The sequence below is a fragment of the Petaurus breviceps genome, unplaced genomic scaffold (genome assembly GCF_028583685.1).
Source record: "Petaurus breviceps papuanus isolate PSGF00001 unplaced genomic scaffold, PetGlider_PUasm1.0 178, whole genome shotgun sequence".
NCBI lineage: Eukaryota > Metazoa > Chordata > Mammalia > Diprotodontia > Petauridae > Petaurus > Petaurus breviceps.
This window is the reverse complement of record NW_027185777.1, coordinates 8,788,909-8,807,985: the sequence shown is the minus strand read 5'-3', so window position 1 is coordinate 8,807,985 and position 19,077 is coordinate 8,788,909. Positions and strand designations below refer to the sequence as shown.

The following is a 19,077-nucleotide window of genomic DNA, read 5'->3' as shown; positions in this document are numbered from 1 at the left end:
GGCTCAAAGGCTCTCTCTTCACCTTCATCTTTTAGAACCTACTCACTAGCTACCTTCAAAGCTTGTCTCTAGGACAATTTCCTACAAGAAATCTTTTCTGATTTTTCTTCGGGTAGTGCAGCCCTTCTCCCTCTCCCCACCCAATCATTGTATATTTATTTTGTAGGTGCTATATCTTGTATTTACTCATCAGTGACCAGGATGTGTCATCCTAGTAGAGTGTAAGCTCTCTGAAGGCAGGGACTATTTCATTTTTGTTTCCCTTTCTCTAAGACCTAGCACATAGGAGGTACCTAATTTTGATTGATCCGTTGATTGAAATACTATCTGTGGATTCAGAGGGGAAAAAGGAGAAGTTGTGAAATAATAGTGGAAACTTTCTCCTTGGGAATTTAGCTATCTTTTATGTAGGTTTTTGATCCTTCAGAAAAAGAAAATAGTATTACTGTAATAATTATCCATTTTCCTCTTCCTTCTCATACATCTGCATATAATTTTTACTGTAAAGAGAGATTAAACCAGCATTTATGAAAGTTTGTCTAAAGATCAAGCCAGAGATTAGAAATATTATAAATAAATATAATTTGAGGGTCTGTACCATCCACAGCTGTCTCCATAATGCCATAATGACTTATTACAAGAATCCACAGAAAACTTCTCAGGCTTAATTTGAGCGTGGCTTTGAGAAAAAGGGAGTAAGAATACAGCTATGTTAAGTGAATTAAAAAATTGTTTGGGATAAGTTCTAGAGATAAATGACCAGACCTAGATATTTCTGGTGTTCAGAGACATACAAAGACAAAGACATAAAAGAGAGGAACAGACACAGAAAAAGAGAGAGATACAGAGAGAGGAAGAGAAAGATGAGACAGAAAATGACTCCCTCCTCCTTCGGATTGTAAAAGTTGCTCTAGAAATATAGCAACCACACATTTCTTTGAATACTTGGAATAACTATGGGGGTTGCTGCTTGGGCAATGTGGTTTCCTGTCTGCTTCAACATTCATGAAGTGGAACAGAGTCTTCATGAACAATATTTCTTTAAGATAGTACTAACAACTAGGAATCAAATCCTTAAAAAGGGTTTGTTTTTGTTTTTCTACCTGGAATCCTCCAAGCTTCCTTCTTCATTAACTCAACCTGAAAAATAATCCATTTATATGTCTTCGATTGCTCTCTACATGCAAAGTCCAGAGAAGTTGGTGGATGCTTTTTTATGCCTGTACTTCAGGTAATTGCCATTGAGAGAGTAAATAGATCCCCAGAAAGCTATCTCAGGTTTGAGGTACTCTCCAGATTCAACCTCCATTCAAATCTGTAATTCACAGGTACCCAACAAAATGTTTGGTTTTACCAGCCAACTAGATAGATAGCAGATTAATTCAAAGCAAAAGACAGGTAAGAGTAATAGTTGGGGACCTTCTGGTCAGAAGCTTCCTGATTGACCCTTTTATATATAAAGACTAACACTAGTGTGGAAATGTGTTAACTAGCCCCTGGGTGTGTTGTCCCAGGGACCCTGGCAGTCATATTCTAAATCATTTCCCTAAGGAAGCATTATTGACAGTAGGAGCAGCAGCAACCAAGTAGAAGATGGAGTAAAACAGTGGCAAAGTAGTATCATTGAAGGAGCCCCCGAGCCTTAGCAAAGAGCTCCTGGAAGTAAAATTTAAGAGCAGGGAACTGAAGCGCTACAATGTTGAAGGGCAAATCTGGGCCTTCCTTGATTGTTAGGCAAGTTTCTTTGGAGGCCCATGGGGGAGTGAGACTCATCAAAGGGAAAAGTTATTATAATTCTTTGTGGGCAAGGTCATGAATCCTTTTTATTGTGTCTAATACAGTCAAATATATTATTAGGTTGTTGCTAATAATGGTGGCAGCTAGGTGGCCCAGTGGATAGAATGCCAGGCTTCAGACATACTAGCTGTGTGACTCTAGGTTAGTTATTTAACCCTGTTTGCCTCAATTTCTCATCTGTAAAATGAGCTGGAGAAGAAAATGGCAAACCACTCCAGTAACTTTGCCAAGAAAATCCCAAATGGGGTCACAAAGAGTCAGGTACAACTCAACAACAAAATATTTATGAATAATGTTTTTATGTATTCATGAATGTAAATAATATATCATAATATAATAAAATACTATATAATTCTATTGAATATAATATAATAATAATTGTAAGTGTAAATACCTATCCTACTTCAATGCTACATAATGACTTGGAGGTGAATATGGGTTTTCAAATGTTATGCCAAGGAAATCAAGATATTTGTAGATAAATTGAAGAATTCACAGGTTATCTGTGTATATGTTTTATCCTTCTAATAGAATACAAACTCCTTCAGATTAGAGACTATTACCTTTTTGACCTGGGATTCCCAGTACCTAGCAGTATCTAACACAGAGTAAGTGCTTGCCTTTGTTGTTTCTTAAATTCCCCCCACTCCAATTCATCCTCTGCTCAGCCATTAAAGTGATTTTCTGAAGGTACAAGTCTGATCACATCACAGAGAGGCATTCTCTCTATCTGTACCCCATGCCTGGAATGCGCTCCCTTTTCCACTCTAATAACTGACCTCCCCTGGCTTCCTTTAAGCTGCAGCTAAAATCCCACCTTCTACAGGCAGCTTTCTCCAACCCCTCTTAATTCCAGTGCCTTCCCTTTATTAATTATGTTCTCTTTATCATTGTAATAGCAATGGAATTTAATGATCCCCCTGTATTGGTTTGGTTTTCGGGTTGTGTTAAAACCCAGAGCTTGTGAATCCCACTTGTGTGGTGGACTTGTTGATGTGAAAAGAGGGGGCTGAACTGGGAGAAGCTGGTGCCATGAATTTAGAGAGGTACTGTTGAGCACAACCCCACCTTCCCTTCCCTTAATTTATCTGTAAGCAACAACTCCATCTTCCCTTCCCTTCCATTGATCTGTAAGCAGGCATTTTAGCATAACTTTTACCCCTCCCTTCCCTTCCATTGAACTATAAGCAGGCATTTTAGCATAACTTTTACCCTGTCCTCTCCTAATTGACCTGGGTGGGGGTTTCAGCCTAGGGTAAAATTCCTGCTCCATTCTTCCCTGCCCCTCCCCCCCATCTCCTCCCATTCTGGGTTCCCTGTACCTCAGCTTAGGAAAAGCAAGGGAAAATTCAAATATACACTGACCAATCACTGATTGTAGTTTCAGCTTACATAATCTGACTATTGTAATCTCTTTAAAAATCAGCATATTGTTCATGCCAATTTACTGTCTGATTTGGGTATGTGACCTCAACAGTCCCACGGCAATAAAATCCACTTCCAATTTTAATCTCAGGGATCTTCTGTCTCGCTCCTTTTATGCCCAACATAAATTGGAGGCCCCAGCGAGACAGAAGAAGGTGTTTGGCATTAACTGATGATAATTGTAATTCAGTTGTGATCCAGGGGTAGGAAACGTTTGACTTTTTTGTGCTCTGTGACTGACCAAATAAATGTACTTTGTTTATGATTGGAAACTAATCTCTATTTGAGAAGAGGGTCTTTGTTATTGACTAAATTAATGTACTGTCCAGGGGTGGAGTAGTACTTGGAAAATGGACTTTGTGATTGACTAAATGAATGCACTTTCCAGGGGTGGAGTAGTACTGGGAAATTATTGAATTACATTTGGTGAATGCTGTATTTTGAATTATGCTGTATTTTGATTTTCTCTGTTCTTAATTTGTCACTAATAAAATGGAGAGCGGCTATGCTGGTATTTTTGAACCTTGGGAAATTGCCTTTGCTTGGCATTACAATCATGTGTATTGCTTGCATTGTATATATTAACATGTTGTCTCCTCCATTAGATTGTAAGTTCCTTGAGGGCAGGCACAGACTCTAGCTTCTTTTTGTGTCCCCAGCACTTTAACATAATGCCTGGCACATAGTAGGCACTTAATAAATGTTTACTAATTGAACTGCATAATATTTTTTGAACTGAATTTAAAAAACCTAAGTAGTAGAGTAACACCCTTGAGTTAAAATAAGGGGGGTGTAGTGAAGAACAGCTTTATAAATGAAACCATATTGATTTCAGTAGCTTCTGCAACATTGTCGTCCCTGGACCATTTGAGGGCTGACTGCTTAGAGCAATTTGGAAACCATAACATATTGGTTGAATAGTTCCAGCAATCTAATCCCACAAGGACGGGTCCGTCCTGTACTTGCGGGAGTTGGTTTCACTGCTGTGTCCCCCACAAAAATCATCACACGGCAATTAACCTTCTTACAAGGAGGTCCTCCAAACGAAGCTGCTAGCACGGTGGCAGACACGTGCGCCTTCTCCGCGTTTCCCTCCAAGCCCTTGCGGTTTGGTTGGGAGGGCTGGGTTCGCCTCCGTAGCAGGAGGGCTTTGAGGGAGGCACACTGTCTCATCACTTAAAAATGTCTTTGACCAGCCACTGGACACTCGTTTACAGCACCCTTCCTCTCTGGTTCATTTCCCTCAGCCTCAAGCTCTCCAACGCTGAGTCCTACTATCCAGGACCTGCTGCGGTCCTTAGGTACAAGCTCCTCCTTTTTACTGATGGGGAAACTGAGGCTCTGGGAGGCTATGGTCCCCTTCGGTAAATTGATGGCACCCAACTCCCAGGGTTGTTGTGAGGGTAAAATGAGAGGGTGGTAAAGTTATCTGCAAGCCTTGGAGCGCTGCATGAATGTCTGCTATCCCCTGCAAGAGCTTTGGGGAGGACAGCCTCAGACCCAGAAGCGCCCCAGGTGGCAAATCCCATTTACGTTGTATTGTAGATAGCTGGTGTATAAGTAGACTTGGTTTTTTCTCCTCCGAATGGAAGCTCCCTGAGGGCAGGACTTGTATTTCTGGTTTTCTTTATGTCCCTGGAGCCCAGTCAAGAGACAAGTATACAGTGACCACTTAATAAATGCTCGCTAGTTGACTGAATGGAGGGGGGGGCTTGGTGATTCGCTCCTTCAGGGTCCCTAGCCCCGCCCCCTTCCCAGGGCCCGAGGTGCCCCGAGAACGGAGCGCCTCCCTTCCCACAATCCCTTGCGAGCTCTTTCCGAAGCTGGGCTGCGCCTTAAGGGAGGCCTGCACGTGCACCTCGGGCAGTGGGGGCGGGGCAAAGAACTGAATTCCCGCGGAACTGAGGAGCGGTGGGTGTGGCCCGTTGTCCAGGTGGCTTGGGAGGGGGGTAGGAGACGCTGAGAGACCCGGCCTGAAGTGACGTGGAGGAGCGATGGAACCGCTGCGGGTGCTGGAGCTGTACAGCGGCATTGGGGGCATGCACCAGGCCCTGAAAGGTACGAGCCGCCCTCTCCGGCTCCGTATTCCCCTAGGATTCCGTGGGCGGGTCGCTTGGAGGAGCCGCGCGTGCGCTGTGTCTCCTTGGCAACCAAGGGCTTTCCGAACCCCGCGCTTCCGCGGCCTGTGTTCTCCCGGCCCGGCCTGGCTCGGAAGCGCGTGGCCCCGCCTTCTGCGCCTGCCCCCGCCCCCGACCGACTAACTCCACTCCTTGCGCCAGCCCCGCCCCCGACCTGACTCCGCCCCTCTTCTAGCCCCGCCCCCTCGAGTCGCTTCCGGGGTAGGTGATCCAAATGTGGGAGTCGGGATGGCTCCTTTGAGACCTTGGGCAAGTCAGCTTCTTGGACCTTACATCTCTCCCCTGAAAATTCAGGGAATTGAAGTAGATTAGATTTCCTTCCGATGTTTCTTCCGTAGAGATTCCGAGGTCCAGTGGTTGGGGTGGGGTGGAGGAAGACGGTGCGTCCCTGTGATTTCGCTGCCACGGATGCAGATGGGGGGTTTGCGGTTGCTAGTCTCAGGTAGCCTGGGTCAGCCCGTGCCCGCGCGGCGGGCATGCACATGTGCGCGGCGGGATTGAACCTGTGGCGTCCTAACTGCAGTCCAGCCCTTCTCTCCCATAAGTCTTATCTTCAGGTACTTAATTAAGACTGAGTTGGCCGTGAAACTAGCACAAGCACAGAACCGCCCAGAAGGTTTATGCCTTCCTGTCACGCTGCCAGCTGTGCCCGGCTAAGACTTTCAGGCACCGTGGAGCTCTTTCGGAGTAAGCATATTGATATTCAGAAAGCATGTATCAGCCTCCTTCTGCGTGCTAATTACTACGTAGATATCGGGATAAAAGAGAACGATAGACCCTACCTTTCACCTTGATTTCTGAAATGTTCAGTTCTGATGCTAGCTTAGGTCACCGGATTATAGGCAGAGAACTTGAGCCGAATTTAGTGTCTTTTTTTCTTTTTTTTTTTTTTAAATTTATTCTTTAATTAATTTGTTTGTTTCCTTTTAGTTTACAGGATTCAATCCCACAATTCCTTGAATTTCACATTTTGTCCCCCTCCCTCCCCTCCCCCCCATGGCGTCTTATAATCAAGTATAGGATCTGTAAATACTTTCACATTATACAATGGTCAGGTTATAAGGATGTATTGTACCAGCTGGAATGAAAAATGGTAAAGAGGACATAAAATCAAATAAGAGAACGAAAAAGATCAGGTATTTTGCTTCCACCTGGATATAAATTTAGTTCTTTCTAGTTCTTTCTCTGGATGCACGTTTTTCTCTCCATCATGTGTCTTTTGGGATTGACTTATATCCCTGCATTGTTGAGAAGAGTCCAGTCTATCAAAGATGGTCATCACACATACCTTGTGTCTGTAATTGTGTACAAATTCCTCCTGGTTCTACTCTTCTCACTCAGCATCAGTTCTTTTAAGCCTCTCCAGGTAAATATGAAGACCGCCTGCTCCCCGTTTCTTATAGCACAATAATATTCCATAACATGCATATACCACAACTTGTTCAGCCATTCCCCAATTGATGGACACCCCCTTAATTTCCAATTCTTTGCCACAACAAAAAGAGCTTCTATAAACATTTTTGTACATATGGGTCTTTCTCCCATTTCTATGATCTCTTTGGGATATAACCCTAGGAGTGGTATTGCTGGATCAAAGGGTATGAAAGTATTTATAGCTCTTTGGGCATAGTTCCAGATTGCTCTCCAGAAAGGCTGGATCAGTTCACAACTCCACCAACAATGCATTAGTGTTCCAATTTGCCCACATCCTCTCCAGCATTTGTCATTTTCCTGTTTTGTCATCTTAGCCAATCTGACTGGTGAGATGTGGTACCTCAGAGTTGTTTTGATTTGCATTTCTCTAATCAATAGTGAATTAGAGCATTTCTTCATGTGCTTATAGATAGCTTTAATTTCTTTCTCTGAAAACTGCCTGTTCATATCCTTTGACCATTTATCAATTGGGGAATGACTTGTATTCTTTTAAATTTGACTCAGTTCTCTGTATATTTTAGAGATGAGTCCTTTGTCAGAGACATAGGTTGTAAAGATTCTTTCCCAATTTCCCACCTCCCTCTTAATCTTGGTTACATTGGCTTTATTTGTACAGAAACTTTTCAATTTCATGTAGTCAAAGTTATCCATTTTACATTTTATAATGTTCTCTAATTCCTGTTTCGTCATAAAGTCATTCCCTCTCCACAAGTCTGATAGGTAAACTATCCCTTGTTTTAGCAGACTGCTTACAGTATCAACCTTTATACCTAGATCATGAACCCATTTAGACTTGATTTTGGTATATGGTGTTAGATAATAGTCTATGTCCAGTTTCTGCCGTACTATATTTCAGTTTTCCCAGCAGTTTTTGTCAAATAGTGAGTTCTTATCCCAAAAACCAGGGTCTGGGGGTTTATCAAACAATACATTACTGTAGTCGTTGACTTCTGAATCTCGTGTGCCTAATCTATTCCATTGATCCACTCCTCTATTCCTAAGCCAGTACCAAGTAGTTTTGATGACTGCTGCTTTATAGTACAGATTGAAATCTGGTAAAGCTGGTCTACCTTCCCTAGCATTTTTTTTCATTAATTCCCTTGATATTCTGGACCGTTTATTCTTCCAGATGAATTTTGTTACTATTTTTTCTAACTCCATAAAGTAGTTTTTTGGTAAATTAATTGGTATGGCACTAAATATATAATTTAATTTAGGTAAAATTGTCATTTTTATTATATTAGCTCGACCCAGCCATGAGCAATTGATATTTTTCCAATTAGTTAGATCTGACTTTATTTGTGTGAAAAGTGTTTTGTAGTTATGATCATACAGGTTCTGGGTTTGTTTTGGCAGGTAGATTCCCAAATATTTTATAATGTCTACAGTAACTTTAAATGGGATTTCTCTTTCTACTTCTTGCTGTTGTGTTTCATTGGAAATATATAGGAATGCCGAGGATTTATGTGGGTTTATTTTATATCCTGCCACTTTGCCAAATTTATTTATTGTCTCAAGCAGTTTTTTACTTGATTCTCTAGGATTCTCTAAGTATATCATCATATCATCTGTGAAGAGTGATAGCTTGGTCTCTTCTTTGCCCAACTTGATTCCTTTGATTTCTTTTTCTTCTCTAATTGCTACTGCTAACATTTCTAGTACCAGATTGAATAAGAAGGGTGATAGTGGACACCCTTGTTTCACCCCTGATCTTATGGGAAATGCTTGCAGCTTCTCCCCATTGCATATAATACTTGCTGATGGCTTTAAATAGATGCTACCTATTATTTTAAGGAAGGCTCCATTTATTCCTATACTTTCTAATGTTTTTAATAGGAATGGATGTTGTATTTTGTCAAAAGCCTTTTCTGCATCTATTGAGATGATCATGTGGTTTCTGCTAGTTTTATTGTTGATATGCTCAATTATACTGATGGTTTTCCTAATATTAAACCATCCTTGCATTCCTGGAATAAATCCAAAGTGTATTATTCTTGAGATAAGTTGCTGTAGTCTTTTGGCTAGTATTTTATTTAGAATTTTTGCATCTATATTCATGGAGGGAGATTGGTCTATAATTTTCTTTCTCTGTTTTATCTCTTCCTGATTTAGGTATCAGTACCATATTTGTGTCATAAAAAGAATTTGGTAGGACTCCTTCTTCACTAATTTTCCCAAATAATTTGTAGAGTATTGGAATCAATTGTTCTTTAAATGTTTGATAGAATTCACTAGTGAATCCATCTGGCCCTGGAGATTTTTTCCTAGGGAGGTGACTGATGGCTTGTTCAATTTTTTTTTCTGAGATGGGATTATTTAAGTAATTTACTTCCTCTTCAGTTAATCTGGGCAACTTGTATGTTTCTAAATATTCATCCATTTCCCTATGATTGTCAAATTTATATGCATACAATTGGGAAAAATAATTCCTAATTATTGTTTTGATTTCCTCTTCATTGGAGGTAGATTCACCCTTTTCATTTTTGAGACTCATAATTTGGTTTTCTTCTTTCTTTTTTTTATCATATTGACTAAGGGTCTATCAATTTTGTTGTTTTTTTCATAAAACCAGCTCTTGGTTTTATTTGTTAGTTCAATAGTTTTCTTAATTTCGATTTTATTAATCTCTCCTTTAGTCTTCAATATTTCTAGTTTAGTATTTAATTGGGGATTTTGAATTTGTTCATTTTCTAGGTTTTTAAATTGCATGCCCAATTCATTGAGCTCCCTTTTTTTCTAATTTAATCACGTATGTACTCAGGGATATAAAACTTCCCCTAAGAACTGCCTTTAATGCATCCCACAGATTTTGGTATGTTGTCTCATTATTATCATTCTCTTGAATGAAATTACTGATTGTTTCTATAATTTCTTGTTTGACCCACTCATTCTTTAGGATCAAATTGTTTAATTTCCAGTTAGCTTTTAGTCTGTCTTTCCCTGGTCCTTTATTGCATATAATTTTTATTGCATCATGATCTGAGAACGATGTGTTTAATATTTCTGCTTTACTGCATAGAATTGTGAGGTTTTTATGCCCTAGAACATGGTCAATTTTTGAATATGTGCCATGACCTGCTGAGAAGAAAGTATATTCCTTTTTATCCCCATTCAGTTTTCTCCAGAGATCTATCATACCTATCCTCTCTAAAATCCTGTTCACCTTCTTAACTTCTTTCTTGTTTATTTTGAGGTTGGATTTATCAAGTTCAGATAGGGGGAGATTAAGGTCTCCCACTAGTATAGTTTTGCTATCTATTTCTTCCTCTGAATTACCTTTACCTTCACCTCTAGGAATTTGGATGCTACACCACTTGGTGCATATATGTTAAGTAGTCATATTGCTTCATTCTCGATGGTGCCTTTTAACAGGATATAGTTTCCTTCCTTATCTCTTTTAATTAGGTCAATTTTTGCATTTGCTTTATCTGAGATAAGGATTGCTACCCCTGCTTTTTTTACTTTAGCTGAGGCATGATATATTTTACTCCAACCTTTTACCTTTACCTTGTGTGTATCCCTCTGTTTCAGATGTGTTTCTTGTAAACAGCATATTGTAGGATTATGATTTCTAATCCATTCTGCTATCCGTCTCCATTTTATAGGAGAGTTCATTCCATTCACATTTACAGTTATGATTGTTATCTGTTTCTTTCCCCTCATCCTATTCCTGCCCCTGTTAATGTTCGTATTTTCCCTCCCTTCTCCCTTCCTCCCCTTAATAGTTTTCCTTTTGACCACCGCCTCCCTCAGTGTTCCCTTTTTGGCCCCCATCCCTTTTCCTCCCCTTTTTCCCTTACTACTTCCCTCCCTACAAACCACTCCCACCCCCCTTTTGTAACCCTTTCCCCCTCCTACTACCTGTAGGATATTGTTATACTTAATGAGGTATGCTCTTTTTTCTTCGCATCAAGAATGACAGGAACAGATCTCATGCGAAGCTCCTCTCCCTCCCCTCTTTCCCTCTAAAATGATGTGTGTTCTCCTTGTTTACCTTTCTAAGTCACTGTTCCTTCTCATAATTGGAGGTTGAATTTTCCGTTGAGTTCTGGCTTTTTTATCAAGAAGGTCTGGAACTCTGTTATATCATTGAATGACCATCTCTTTGCCTGGAAGAATATGCTCAGTCTCGCTGGGTATGTGATCCTTGGTTGTAATCCGAGCTGTTTTGCCTTCCTGAAAATTGTATTCCACTGCCTCCGATCTTTCAATGTGGAGGCTGACAAATCCTGTGCAATCCTCACTGTGGACCCTCGATATTTGAATTGTTTCTTTCTGGCCGCTTGAAGTATTTTCTCTTTTATCTGGTAGTTCTGGAGTTTGGCCACAACATTTCGAGGACTTTTCAGTTTGGGATCTCTTACAGCAGGTGTCCAGTGGATTCTGTCGATTTTTATTTTCCCCTCAGGTTCTAGTATCTCAAGGCAGTTTTCCTTAACGAGCTCTTGGAGAATGTTGTCCAGACTCATTTTTTCATCATAATTTTCTGGTAGGCCTATGATTCTCTCCTGGATCTGTTTTCCAGGTCATTTATTTTTTCTTTGAGGTATTTTACCTCTTTTTCTAATTTTTCATTTTTGTTGTTTTGCTTGGCTAATTCTTGGTTCCTCATAGAGTTATTTGTTTCCATTTGTTTAATTCTGGTTTTTAGCAAATCATTTTCCTTGGTTAATTTTTGAAGCTCCTTTTCCATATCATACACTTTTCTTTTTAGAGAGATGTTTTCCTCATTATAATGTTTTTCGAATTCTGCTATTTTCGTTTTGAGAGAATTATTCATTTTGTCTTCTATTTCTCTCATTTTGCTTTCAAACTTCCTTTTGATCTCATCTAGGAGAGCCTTCTGTGCTTGGGACCCATTCCCTGTTGAAGTCTCAGCTGTGGGTGTGGAGTCCACATTGTCTCCCTCTGAGGTTGGTTCCTCCCTCTGAGGATGGTAGGACTCCAGAGTCTTTGTCTTTGTAGTCTGCTTTCTACCCATTTTGAGGCAGTGTCCTAGCCACGCCCTTCCTCTAGGATCCCAAGCCTTTACTGTAGAGGGTTTTGCCCTGGGGCAAGAGTTACTATATTTTCAGGGTCAGAGGGGGGGTTTGGAGCAAGCGGGGTTCACTCTGTCATCCTTGTCTTTGGAGGTCCTGAAAGGGGCTTTTTTTTTTTTTTTAAAGATTTCTGGGCTATGAAGTGGTAGCCCCAGGAGTGTTTGCTGTCCAGTATAGGGGCCCCTGTATTTGCTTCTTACCTTGCTCTTTCCAGTCCCAGCCCTTTGGTGATAGGCCTGGTAGTGGACCTTGTGGTTGGTGGGAAGACTTGCCCTCTGAGTTGATCAGGCCCCTTCCAGGCCTGCGTCTGCCAGCCGTGCCACGCCTTCCCGCACAGGCCGCTGCACCTTCCCGGCCTGCCCGAGTTTAGTGTCTTGTACAAGCTCTTCATTTTATTTATGAGGAAACAGGCAAAAGATTCTCATTTTTTTCCTCCTCAATTATAAACCACGGTAGCTTAGTTTTGTTTTAGTCTAAAGGCCTTCATGACCTGGCCTTAGCCAACCTTTACACATTACTCCCTTTCTGAATTTTATGGTCTTCCTGATTTTCACACCTGACACTCTTATCTCCCTCCCCAGACCTTTGCACTGGTCATCTCCCAGATACAGACTTCACTTGTACCTCTTAGAAGCCCATGATTTCTTCAGGATTCAGCTCAAGTACCATCTTCTTTTTTAAAGCAATGGGGTTAAGTAACTTGCTGAAGGTTACACGGTCAGTTATTTTTGTGTGAGTGCGGAGTATCAGGGGCCGGAACCGATCCCAGGTCTCCCAACTCACTGCGGCCACCTGGCCGCCCCCTCAAGTACCATCTTCTACATGAAACTTCCTGATTCCCCACTGCTAGGCCTCCCCATTAAACTACCTTGGATTTATGTTGTATTTGTGTGGCCATGTGCATGTTGTTTCCCCATGGAAAATGTAAGTTCTTTGAGAGCAGGGACGGTTTTGTTTTTGACTTTGTATGCTTGCTGCCCCCACGATAGCTGGTGCATTGTAGATACTTTATATACACAGTATGCTGTAGATACTGTATGTATACAGTACACTGTAGATACTTTATAAATGCTTGTTGATTGTTCAGTTGGTTGCTTGTTGGAGTGGGAATGTAGTGTAGTTGCCCAATTGTTAGTTCTCTTAAATGTCCGGACTTCTGGCAAATCATTTAACCTCTAAAGGCCCATTTTTTTTTCATCTGTTAAAATAAAGAGATTTGATTGGGTAATTTCCAGTATATTTCCCAACACAAAAATCATGCCAGCCTTGGGAGATATAGCAGTTGTAAGGCGGAGGGAACCTTGACTCATAGGGGAAATCCAGTAAAAATGATCCCTAAAGGGATCACTTGTTTGCCCAGTATCTAGTGAATGGTAGGTGCTTAATAAATGCTTATTGATCGATCTGGGTTTCAGTCCTGGCTTTGACACTAACTTGTGACTATCAGCATCGATTTTACTTCTTATAAAAGGAGGATCATAGGCCTATGGTATCTACCTAATAGGATTGTTGTGAGGATCCATTGAAATAAGATATATAAAGCAAACACATTGTGAACCTTATAGTGTTATATGCATATCCACAACCATTAGTAAATGCCAGCTGGTAACACCTCTGAAGGTTCCCATCTCAGGCCTTTTGTCACTTTTCTTTATTTTCAGCTGAGAAGAATTAGCTTTATTTCTCAAGTAGAAGTATCTACTTACTTTGCCTTTTTCTGTTGAGCTTTGGAATTCATTTTCTTCCTTTCCTCGAAGCAGCATTGTTTAAACTATCTGATGAGAACATTTTGATTTAATTCTCAGGCCCACTTTCAGCTGAGATTTATTCGCTTTTGCTCAATGCAAGGCACTGTGCTAGAAGTACTTTGGCAACTTTCAGTTGTAGAACAATGTGAGGAAAGAAAAACAACTTTTAGCCTAAATTTTGGTCGAATTGTTCAGCTGCCAACCAGAGTTTACTAAGACCGATTTACAGTTAAGTTGAATAATAAACTTATCACTCAGGTTTTTTTTTTAATCTGTAGTAGGAGAGTACATGGTTTTCTCATTCGCCAGCGTGACATGTTGCAGGTAAATCCTTGGTACAGCTTTGTACTCTCTGGTACTGTGGGGAGAGCATTGGATTTGGAGTCAGTAAACATGGGTTCAAGACTTTTCTCTGTTACCACCAGTGTAACTAGGGGCAAGTTATTCATCTCTGGGCCTAGGTTTTCTCATTTGTAAAATGAAAGGATATTAAGTAATCTCTAATACCTTTCCACTTCTAAATCCTGTGCTGAGACGATCAAATCCTAGTGCATAGTGTTCCACGAAACATTCAGAGTTTTTCTTTGTAGTGGAATTTTTTGTAATAAGTACAAATATATCTCCCATAAAGAGAGGTGATGCCCAGCCTCAAATAAACACACATTTGGGAAATTTGTAACTCAGAGGATGATAAATTGGTCATTTGGAAAATGGAAAAGGTCTTTTTTATAGAAATAATGCTACATTCCAGCCCTCACACAAGTTTTTGCTTATTTGAAGGTCAGTATCAGTGATTTTAATTAAAAAATTATATACAGACAAAAATGATTTTTTAAAGTCAGTTTCCATGGCATAAAAACTCTGTAAATATGGTGATATGTGAGTCACTTCTAGTGTATATTAATTTGACACTTTATATACAATCTTGAAAAAATAACTTATCCCTTGGCCTATAAAAACAAATATGTTTTGGATATTGTAGAAGACATTATTTAGGCTGAATATTTCCAGTGTCTGGAACAATCATTGATTTTTGGAACCACTGATCCCAGAGTTAGTGGAAGGGACCAGAAAAGTCTGAATTGTGAATTAGCCAAAAATTGGGAGCTGGGGTCTCTCAAGGTATGCACCAAGTGAGAAGTGGGATAGAATATGCCCAGAAGGGTCGTATGGTAACCAACAAGTCCTAGTCTCAGAATTTACAGTGGGCCTCAAAAGGCCAGTTAGTCCATCCTTAAACCAGCCCAGAGCCCTCTCTATAACACTGCCAACAAATGATCAATGGACAACCTTCAGAGCTATATATATATATATATATATATACACTATAATTTTGGATAACGTTAGGCAGTTTTTCTGCTTTTTTGTAACTTCCAACTGTCCAGACAAGTCTAATATCTCTTCTTCTTTTTTTTGTTTTTGCTTTTTTGGAGGGGGAAGGATAGGGCAGTTGGGGTTAAGTGACTTGCCCAAGGTCATACAGCTAGTTTTTGTGTTAAGTGTTTGAGGCCGGATTTGAACTCAGGTCCTCCTGACTCCAGGGCCAGTGTTCTATTCACTGTGCCACCTAGCTGCCCCTAATAACTCTTCTTTATGACAGCCCTTCATATACTTATATATAGCGATTATTCTCTCCCCTCCCCCATTAATCTTTTCTTTTCTAAATTAAATACCTGCATTTTCTTCAGTTGGTCTTCCTGTGGTATGACCTTGACAGCCCTAAACATCCTGGTCATCCTGTTCTAGATACTTTTGTTTATCCGTGGTCTTTGGAAAATAGAGTGCCCCAAACTAAATGCAGTAATTGTAGACATGGTGTTCAGTTGGACCATCATTTTGCTCATTCCCTACACCTTTCCTGGGTTAATGTGAGATAGAAATTGGTATTTGCTTTTTTTGGCTGCCATGCTGAAATATAGTAAATCACATAAGTGGATGTAATCTTAATGGGCCACCTAGTGCAGTATGTACCAGCAGCAGATCTCTCTACTGAGCTTGCCCATTAGTTCCCTATGGATTTTTTTTTTCAGATTTGCTGGCATCTAACCATGTTTTTCCCATTTTATGCTTATAAAATTGGTTTTTTGTAACTAAATTTAAAACCTTATGTTAATTTTTATTAAATTGTTGAATCTTACATCATTTGGCTTAGTTTTCTACCCTGTCAAGATCTTTTTTGATCCTGACTTATTGTAACAACAGTGCAATATTCACAAAGCCCATGGTGACTATAAATATGCTGGTGTAGGTGTGAATCACAAAATGTAACAGGCTTTCCACATGGAGGCAGAGCCAAAGCATTTATTCAAATACCAGAAAGCTGAGTACCAAAACCAGAAAGTCAGAGTCATTACAGTAGCCATGAAGTTGGTACACATAGTTGATGCAGTGAATACCCACATTCCCAAGCCTTTAAAACAAAACAGGCCCCGTCAGGCAAAGATCCTCCTCTCTTCACTCACTGCTTGCTCCTCACATTTCCAGTTCCCAGCAGTTCTTGTTCCCGGCAGTTCTCAGCAGAAGTCCTCAGCAGAAGTTCTGGCTGGATCTCAGAAGAAGTTCTGTCACCACCAGTTCTGTTCTCAAAATCTCTTCCCTGCCCCACCCCTTCCTGCCATGTCAGCAAGTTCATCCTACTTCGGGATTCACAAATTCTGCGTCTCAATACTTGACACAGTTATGAACTTGAAACCAAGTGCCAAGTAGCAGCTAGCTTGCCAACATGAGGGGCATGTAAGATCTTCAAATCTCATTACCATTATACTTATCTAGCTTGTTAAGTAGCCCCCTTCTTTCCTACTGCCACCCCCTACCCCCTCAATGTACCTTGTGTTACATATGTGTGTCTTTAATATAATTGTTAAATAACACTAGGTAGTAGATCCTGGGGCACTCCACTGGAGACCTCCCTGAAAGTTGACTTTGGATTTTTGATGGTTGCTGTTTATTCTTGGCCATTCAATCAGTTCTAAATCCACCTAACTTTACCACTGTGTAGCCCAATCTTGTCATCTTTACAATAAGAAAAGCATTAGTGCCTTCATCACATGTATTCCTGAAATCTGTATTTGAGAATTGAAATGAACATATTATAGGAGTGGTTTAGATACTGATACATTAAAACTTTGTGGCTTAGTGAAAACCTTTTTTATAGTTTTATTTTGTTTATTTTTTTTGTTGTTGTTCCTGAAAACACTTTTCCTGAAATTCAGATGAGCAAAATTTAGAATATTTTCAAACCTTATTATTGCTGATTAAAGGCATGACAATGCTATGTCTTGTTTCCTTAAATTTAAAATTTTTTATTGATACCTAGTTTTTACATCACCTTCATTTCTGAATATATACCTTCCTTTTCCCCACCCAGCAAGCCATCCTTTGTAAGTAAGAATAAAACATTTATTTTAGAAGTGCTTTAGTAAAAGTAATCAACACATTGGTTGAATCTGACAGTAATGCAGTGGTCTCTTATAGTTGCCCAGCTCTACAAAGAAGGGAGAATAGTATACTCTTCCAGTCTGTCATTTATATTTTCTTTTTGGGGGGTGAGGGGGAGGCAATGGTGTCCAAAGAAATGAACAGAATAAAGTTTCTTTGGTAGTGTTACTAGTCAGTATAGATGAAAAAATTAAAATTTTTAGGAGCACTTGCATATGTTTATTATTTATTTATATATATAATATATATTATATATTTATGTATAAAGTAATATTATTTATATATCTCAATATAAATTCTATTTATATTGAGAATTATCTCAAATTGTGTGGGGCTTTGTAGCTATCTAACCTAACAGATAGATATTCTGAGGTTTTTCCTTATAGAATTAGAATTGGAAGGGACCACAGAGGTTATCTAGTCCAGTACATACCTGAGTAGGTAGTTCTACCTTTATTATTTGTAAGAAGGAGATGTGTTGCTTCTGCTTAAAGACTTCCAATAATGAGAAACTCTCTGGGGCTCATTTCACTTTTGAACAACCCTTTGAAAGTTTTTTTCTTCACTGAGCCTCAGTCTGCCTCTGTGCAATTTCCACTCATTATCCCAAGTTCTCCATTTAGATCCAAATAAAGAAAAGTCTCCTTTTATGATAGGCCTTCAAATAATTGGAGAGTGCTACCATGTCCCCATTAATTCTTCACTTCTCTGTACAATGTTCCTTTAACTGGTCATTGTGTGGCATGGCTTCAGGTTTCCTGGTCACTGTCCTTTGTCTAGCCTGTCAATGCCCTTCCTACAAGATGGCTGCCAGAAATTAATACAGAATCCCAGATCTGGCTTAGCTAGGACACAGTACATAATCACCCCCTTCTGGATTCCAAGCTTGGTAAGGTAGTCTATAGAAGGGGGTATCAACTCTTGTTACTTGTTGATATTGAGCCCGTCCCTTCTGGCATTGTGTAGCATAGGGTCTTAACCACTCTCTACTTGTTTATTTGATTTTTCTGAACGCATATGTAGAACTTTATATTTTTTCTTACTAAATATCTTAAATTTCATCTTACTTAATTTATCCCACCTTTCTAGCCTGTTGAGAATTTTTTGGATGCTGACTCCAATCCAAGCCAACATACAAGATGTTAGGTGCCCTATTACATTAGTACCATCCCTTCTAGAAAGTTGTTATGCCTGCTTTTATATTATTTTCATCCATGTCATAGATAAAAGCACTCAGCTACAGAATTCTCTTTAGAGTTCCTTCACTCATTAATCATCACCCTTTGAATTCAGTGATTTAACCAATTTTGAATCAACTTTACTTTTGACTTCCTATTTCTCCATATTGTCCCTGATAATGTTGTCAAAGACTTTGCTATGCCTGTTATTTTTTTGTTGTTGTTTTTGTTTTGTTTCCCTTATCTATTACTTTAGTTATTTTAGAGAAGGACATGAGGTTATACTGATATGACTTACTCTTGGTCAGCCCTTGTTGACTCATAGCAATCAATAGTTCCTTTATAGAATTTTGCTAAGAATTGAAGTTTACTAACTTATGGTTTGAAGAATCCATCTTCCCTTTATTGAAAATATGGGCTATGTTTTCTTATCTCCAGTCATGGGGCATCTTTCTCATTTTCCACTATTTTTCATAGATCATCATCATTGCCTCAGTAATCACATTTTCAAGGTCTTTTAGTATCCTGCAGTACAGGATGTGTTTGTCTCCTAATCTGGTAGCTATGTACTCTATTATTTATCTTTACTTGTGTTCTTCTCTGGGAGTTTCTCTATACTGCTAAAATCATAGGTCCAGTCTAAAAAAATAAGGTCAAATGAGCTTACAGTCTGAAGCAAACTAAAAGGTAAGTAATTTGTCTTCTTTCCATTGACCATTATTATTCTATCCACCTCAAACACTGAGCCTATTTCCTTTTTAATAGTCTTATTAACTGTAGTCTCGTAATAATAGCCTCTTCAGGGCTGCTCATCCACCTTTGGTATCTACCTGGCACTTAGCTCTCACCTGTGGCTCCAAGAAGCTGTAGCGTGCACAGC

At 39.7% G+C, this 19,077-nt stretch overlaps 1 protein-coding gene across 3 annotated transcripts in view; it reads left to right on the top strand.

The window, feature by feature from the left end:
* The first annotated feature begins 5,022 nt into the window (after positions 1-5,022).
* TRDMT1 (tRNA aspartic acid methyltransferase 1) overlaps positions 5,023-19,077 on the top strand; it is a 52,440-nt gene continuing 38,385 nt past the window's right edge. The window contains exon 1 of one of the 3 annotated variants that reach the window (XM_069086257.1): positions 5,023-5,280. In XM_069086257.1, the coding sequence (XP_068942358.1) occupies positions 5,217-5,280 (64 nt within the window). In that variant the 5' untranslated portion in view covers positions 5,023-5,216. Of the gene's footprint in view, positions 5,281-6,025; positions 6,048-19,077 lie in introns of those variants that run through there. The other 2 variants (XM_069086258.1, XM_069086256.1) reach the window with 2 other exon arrangements.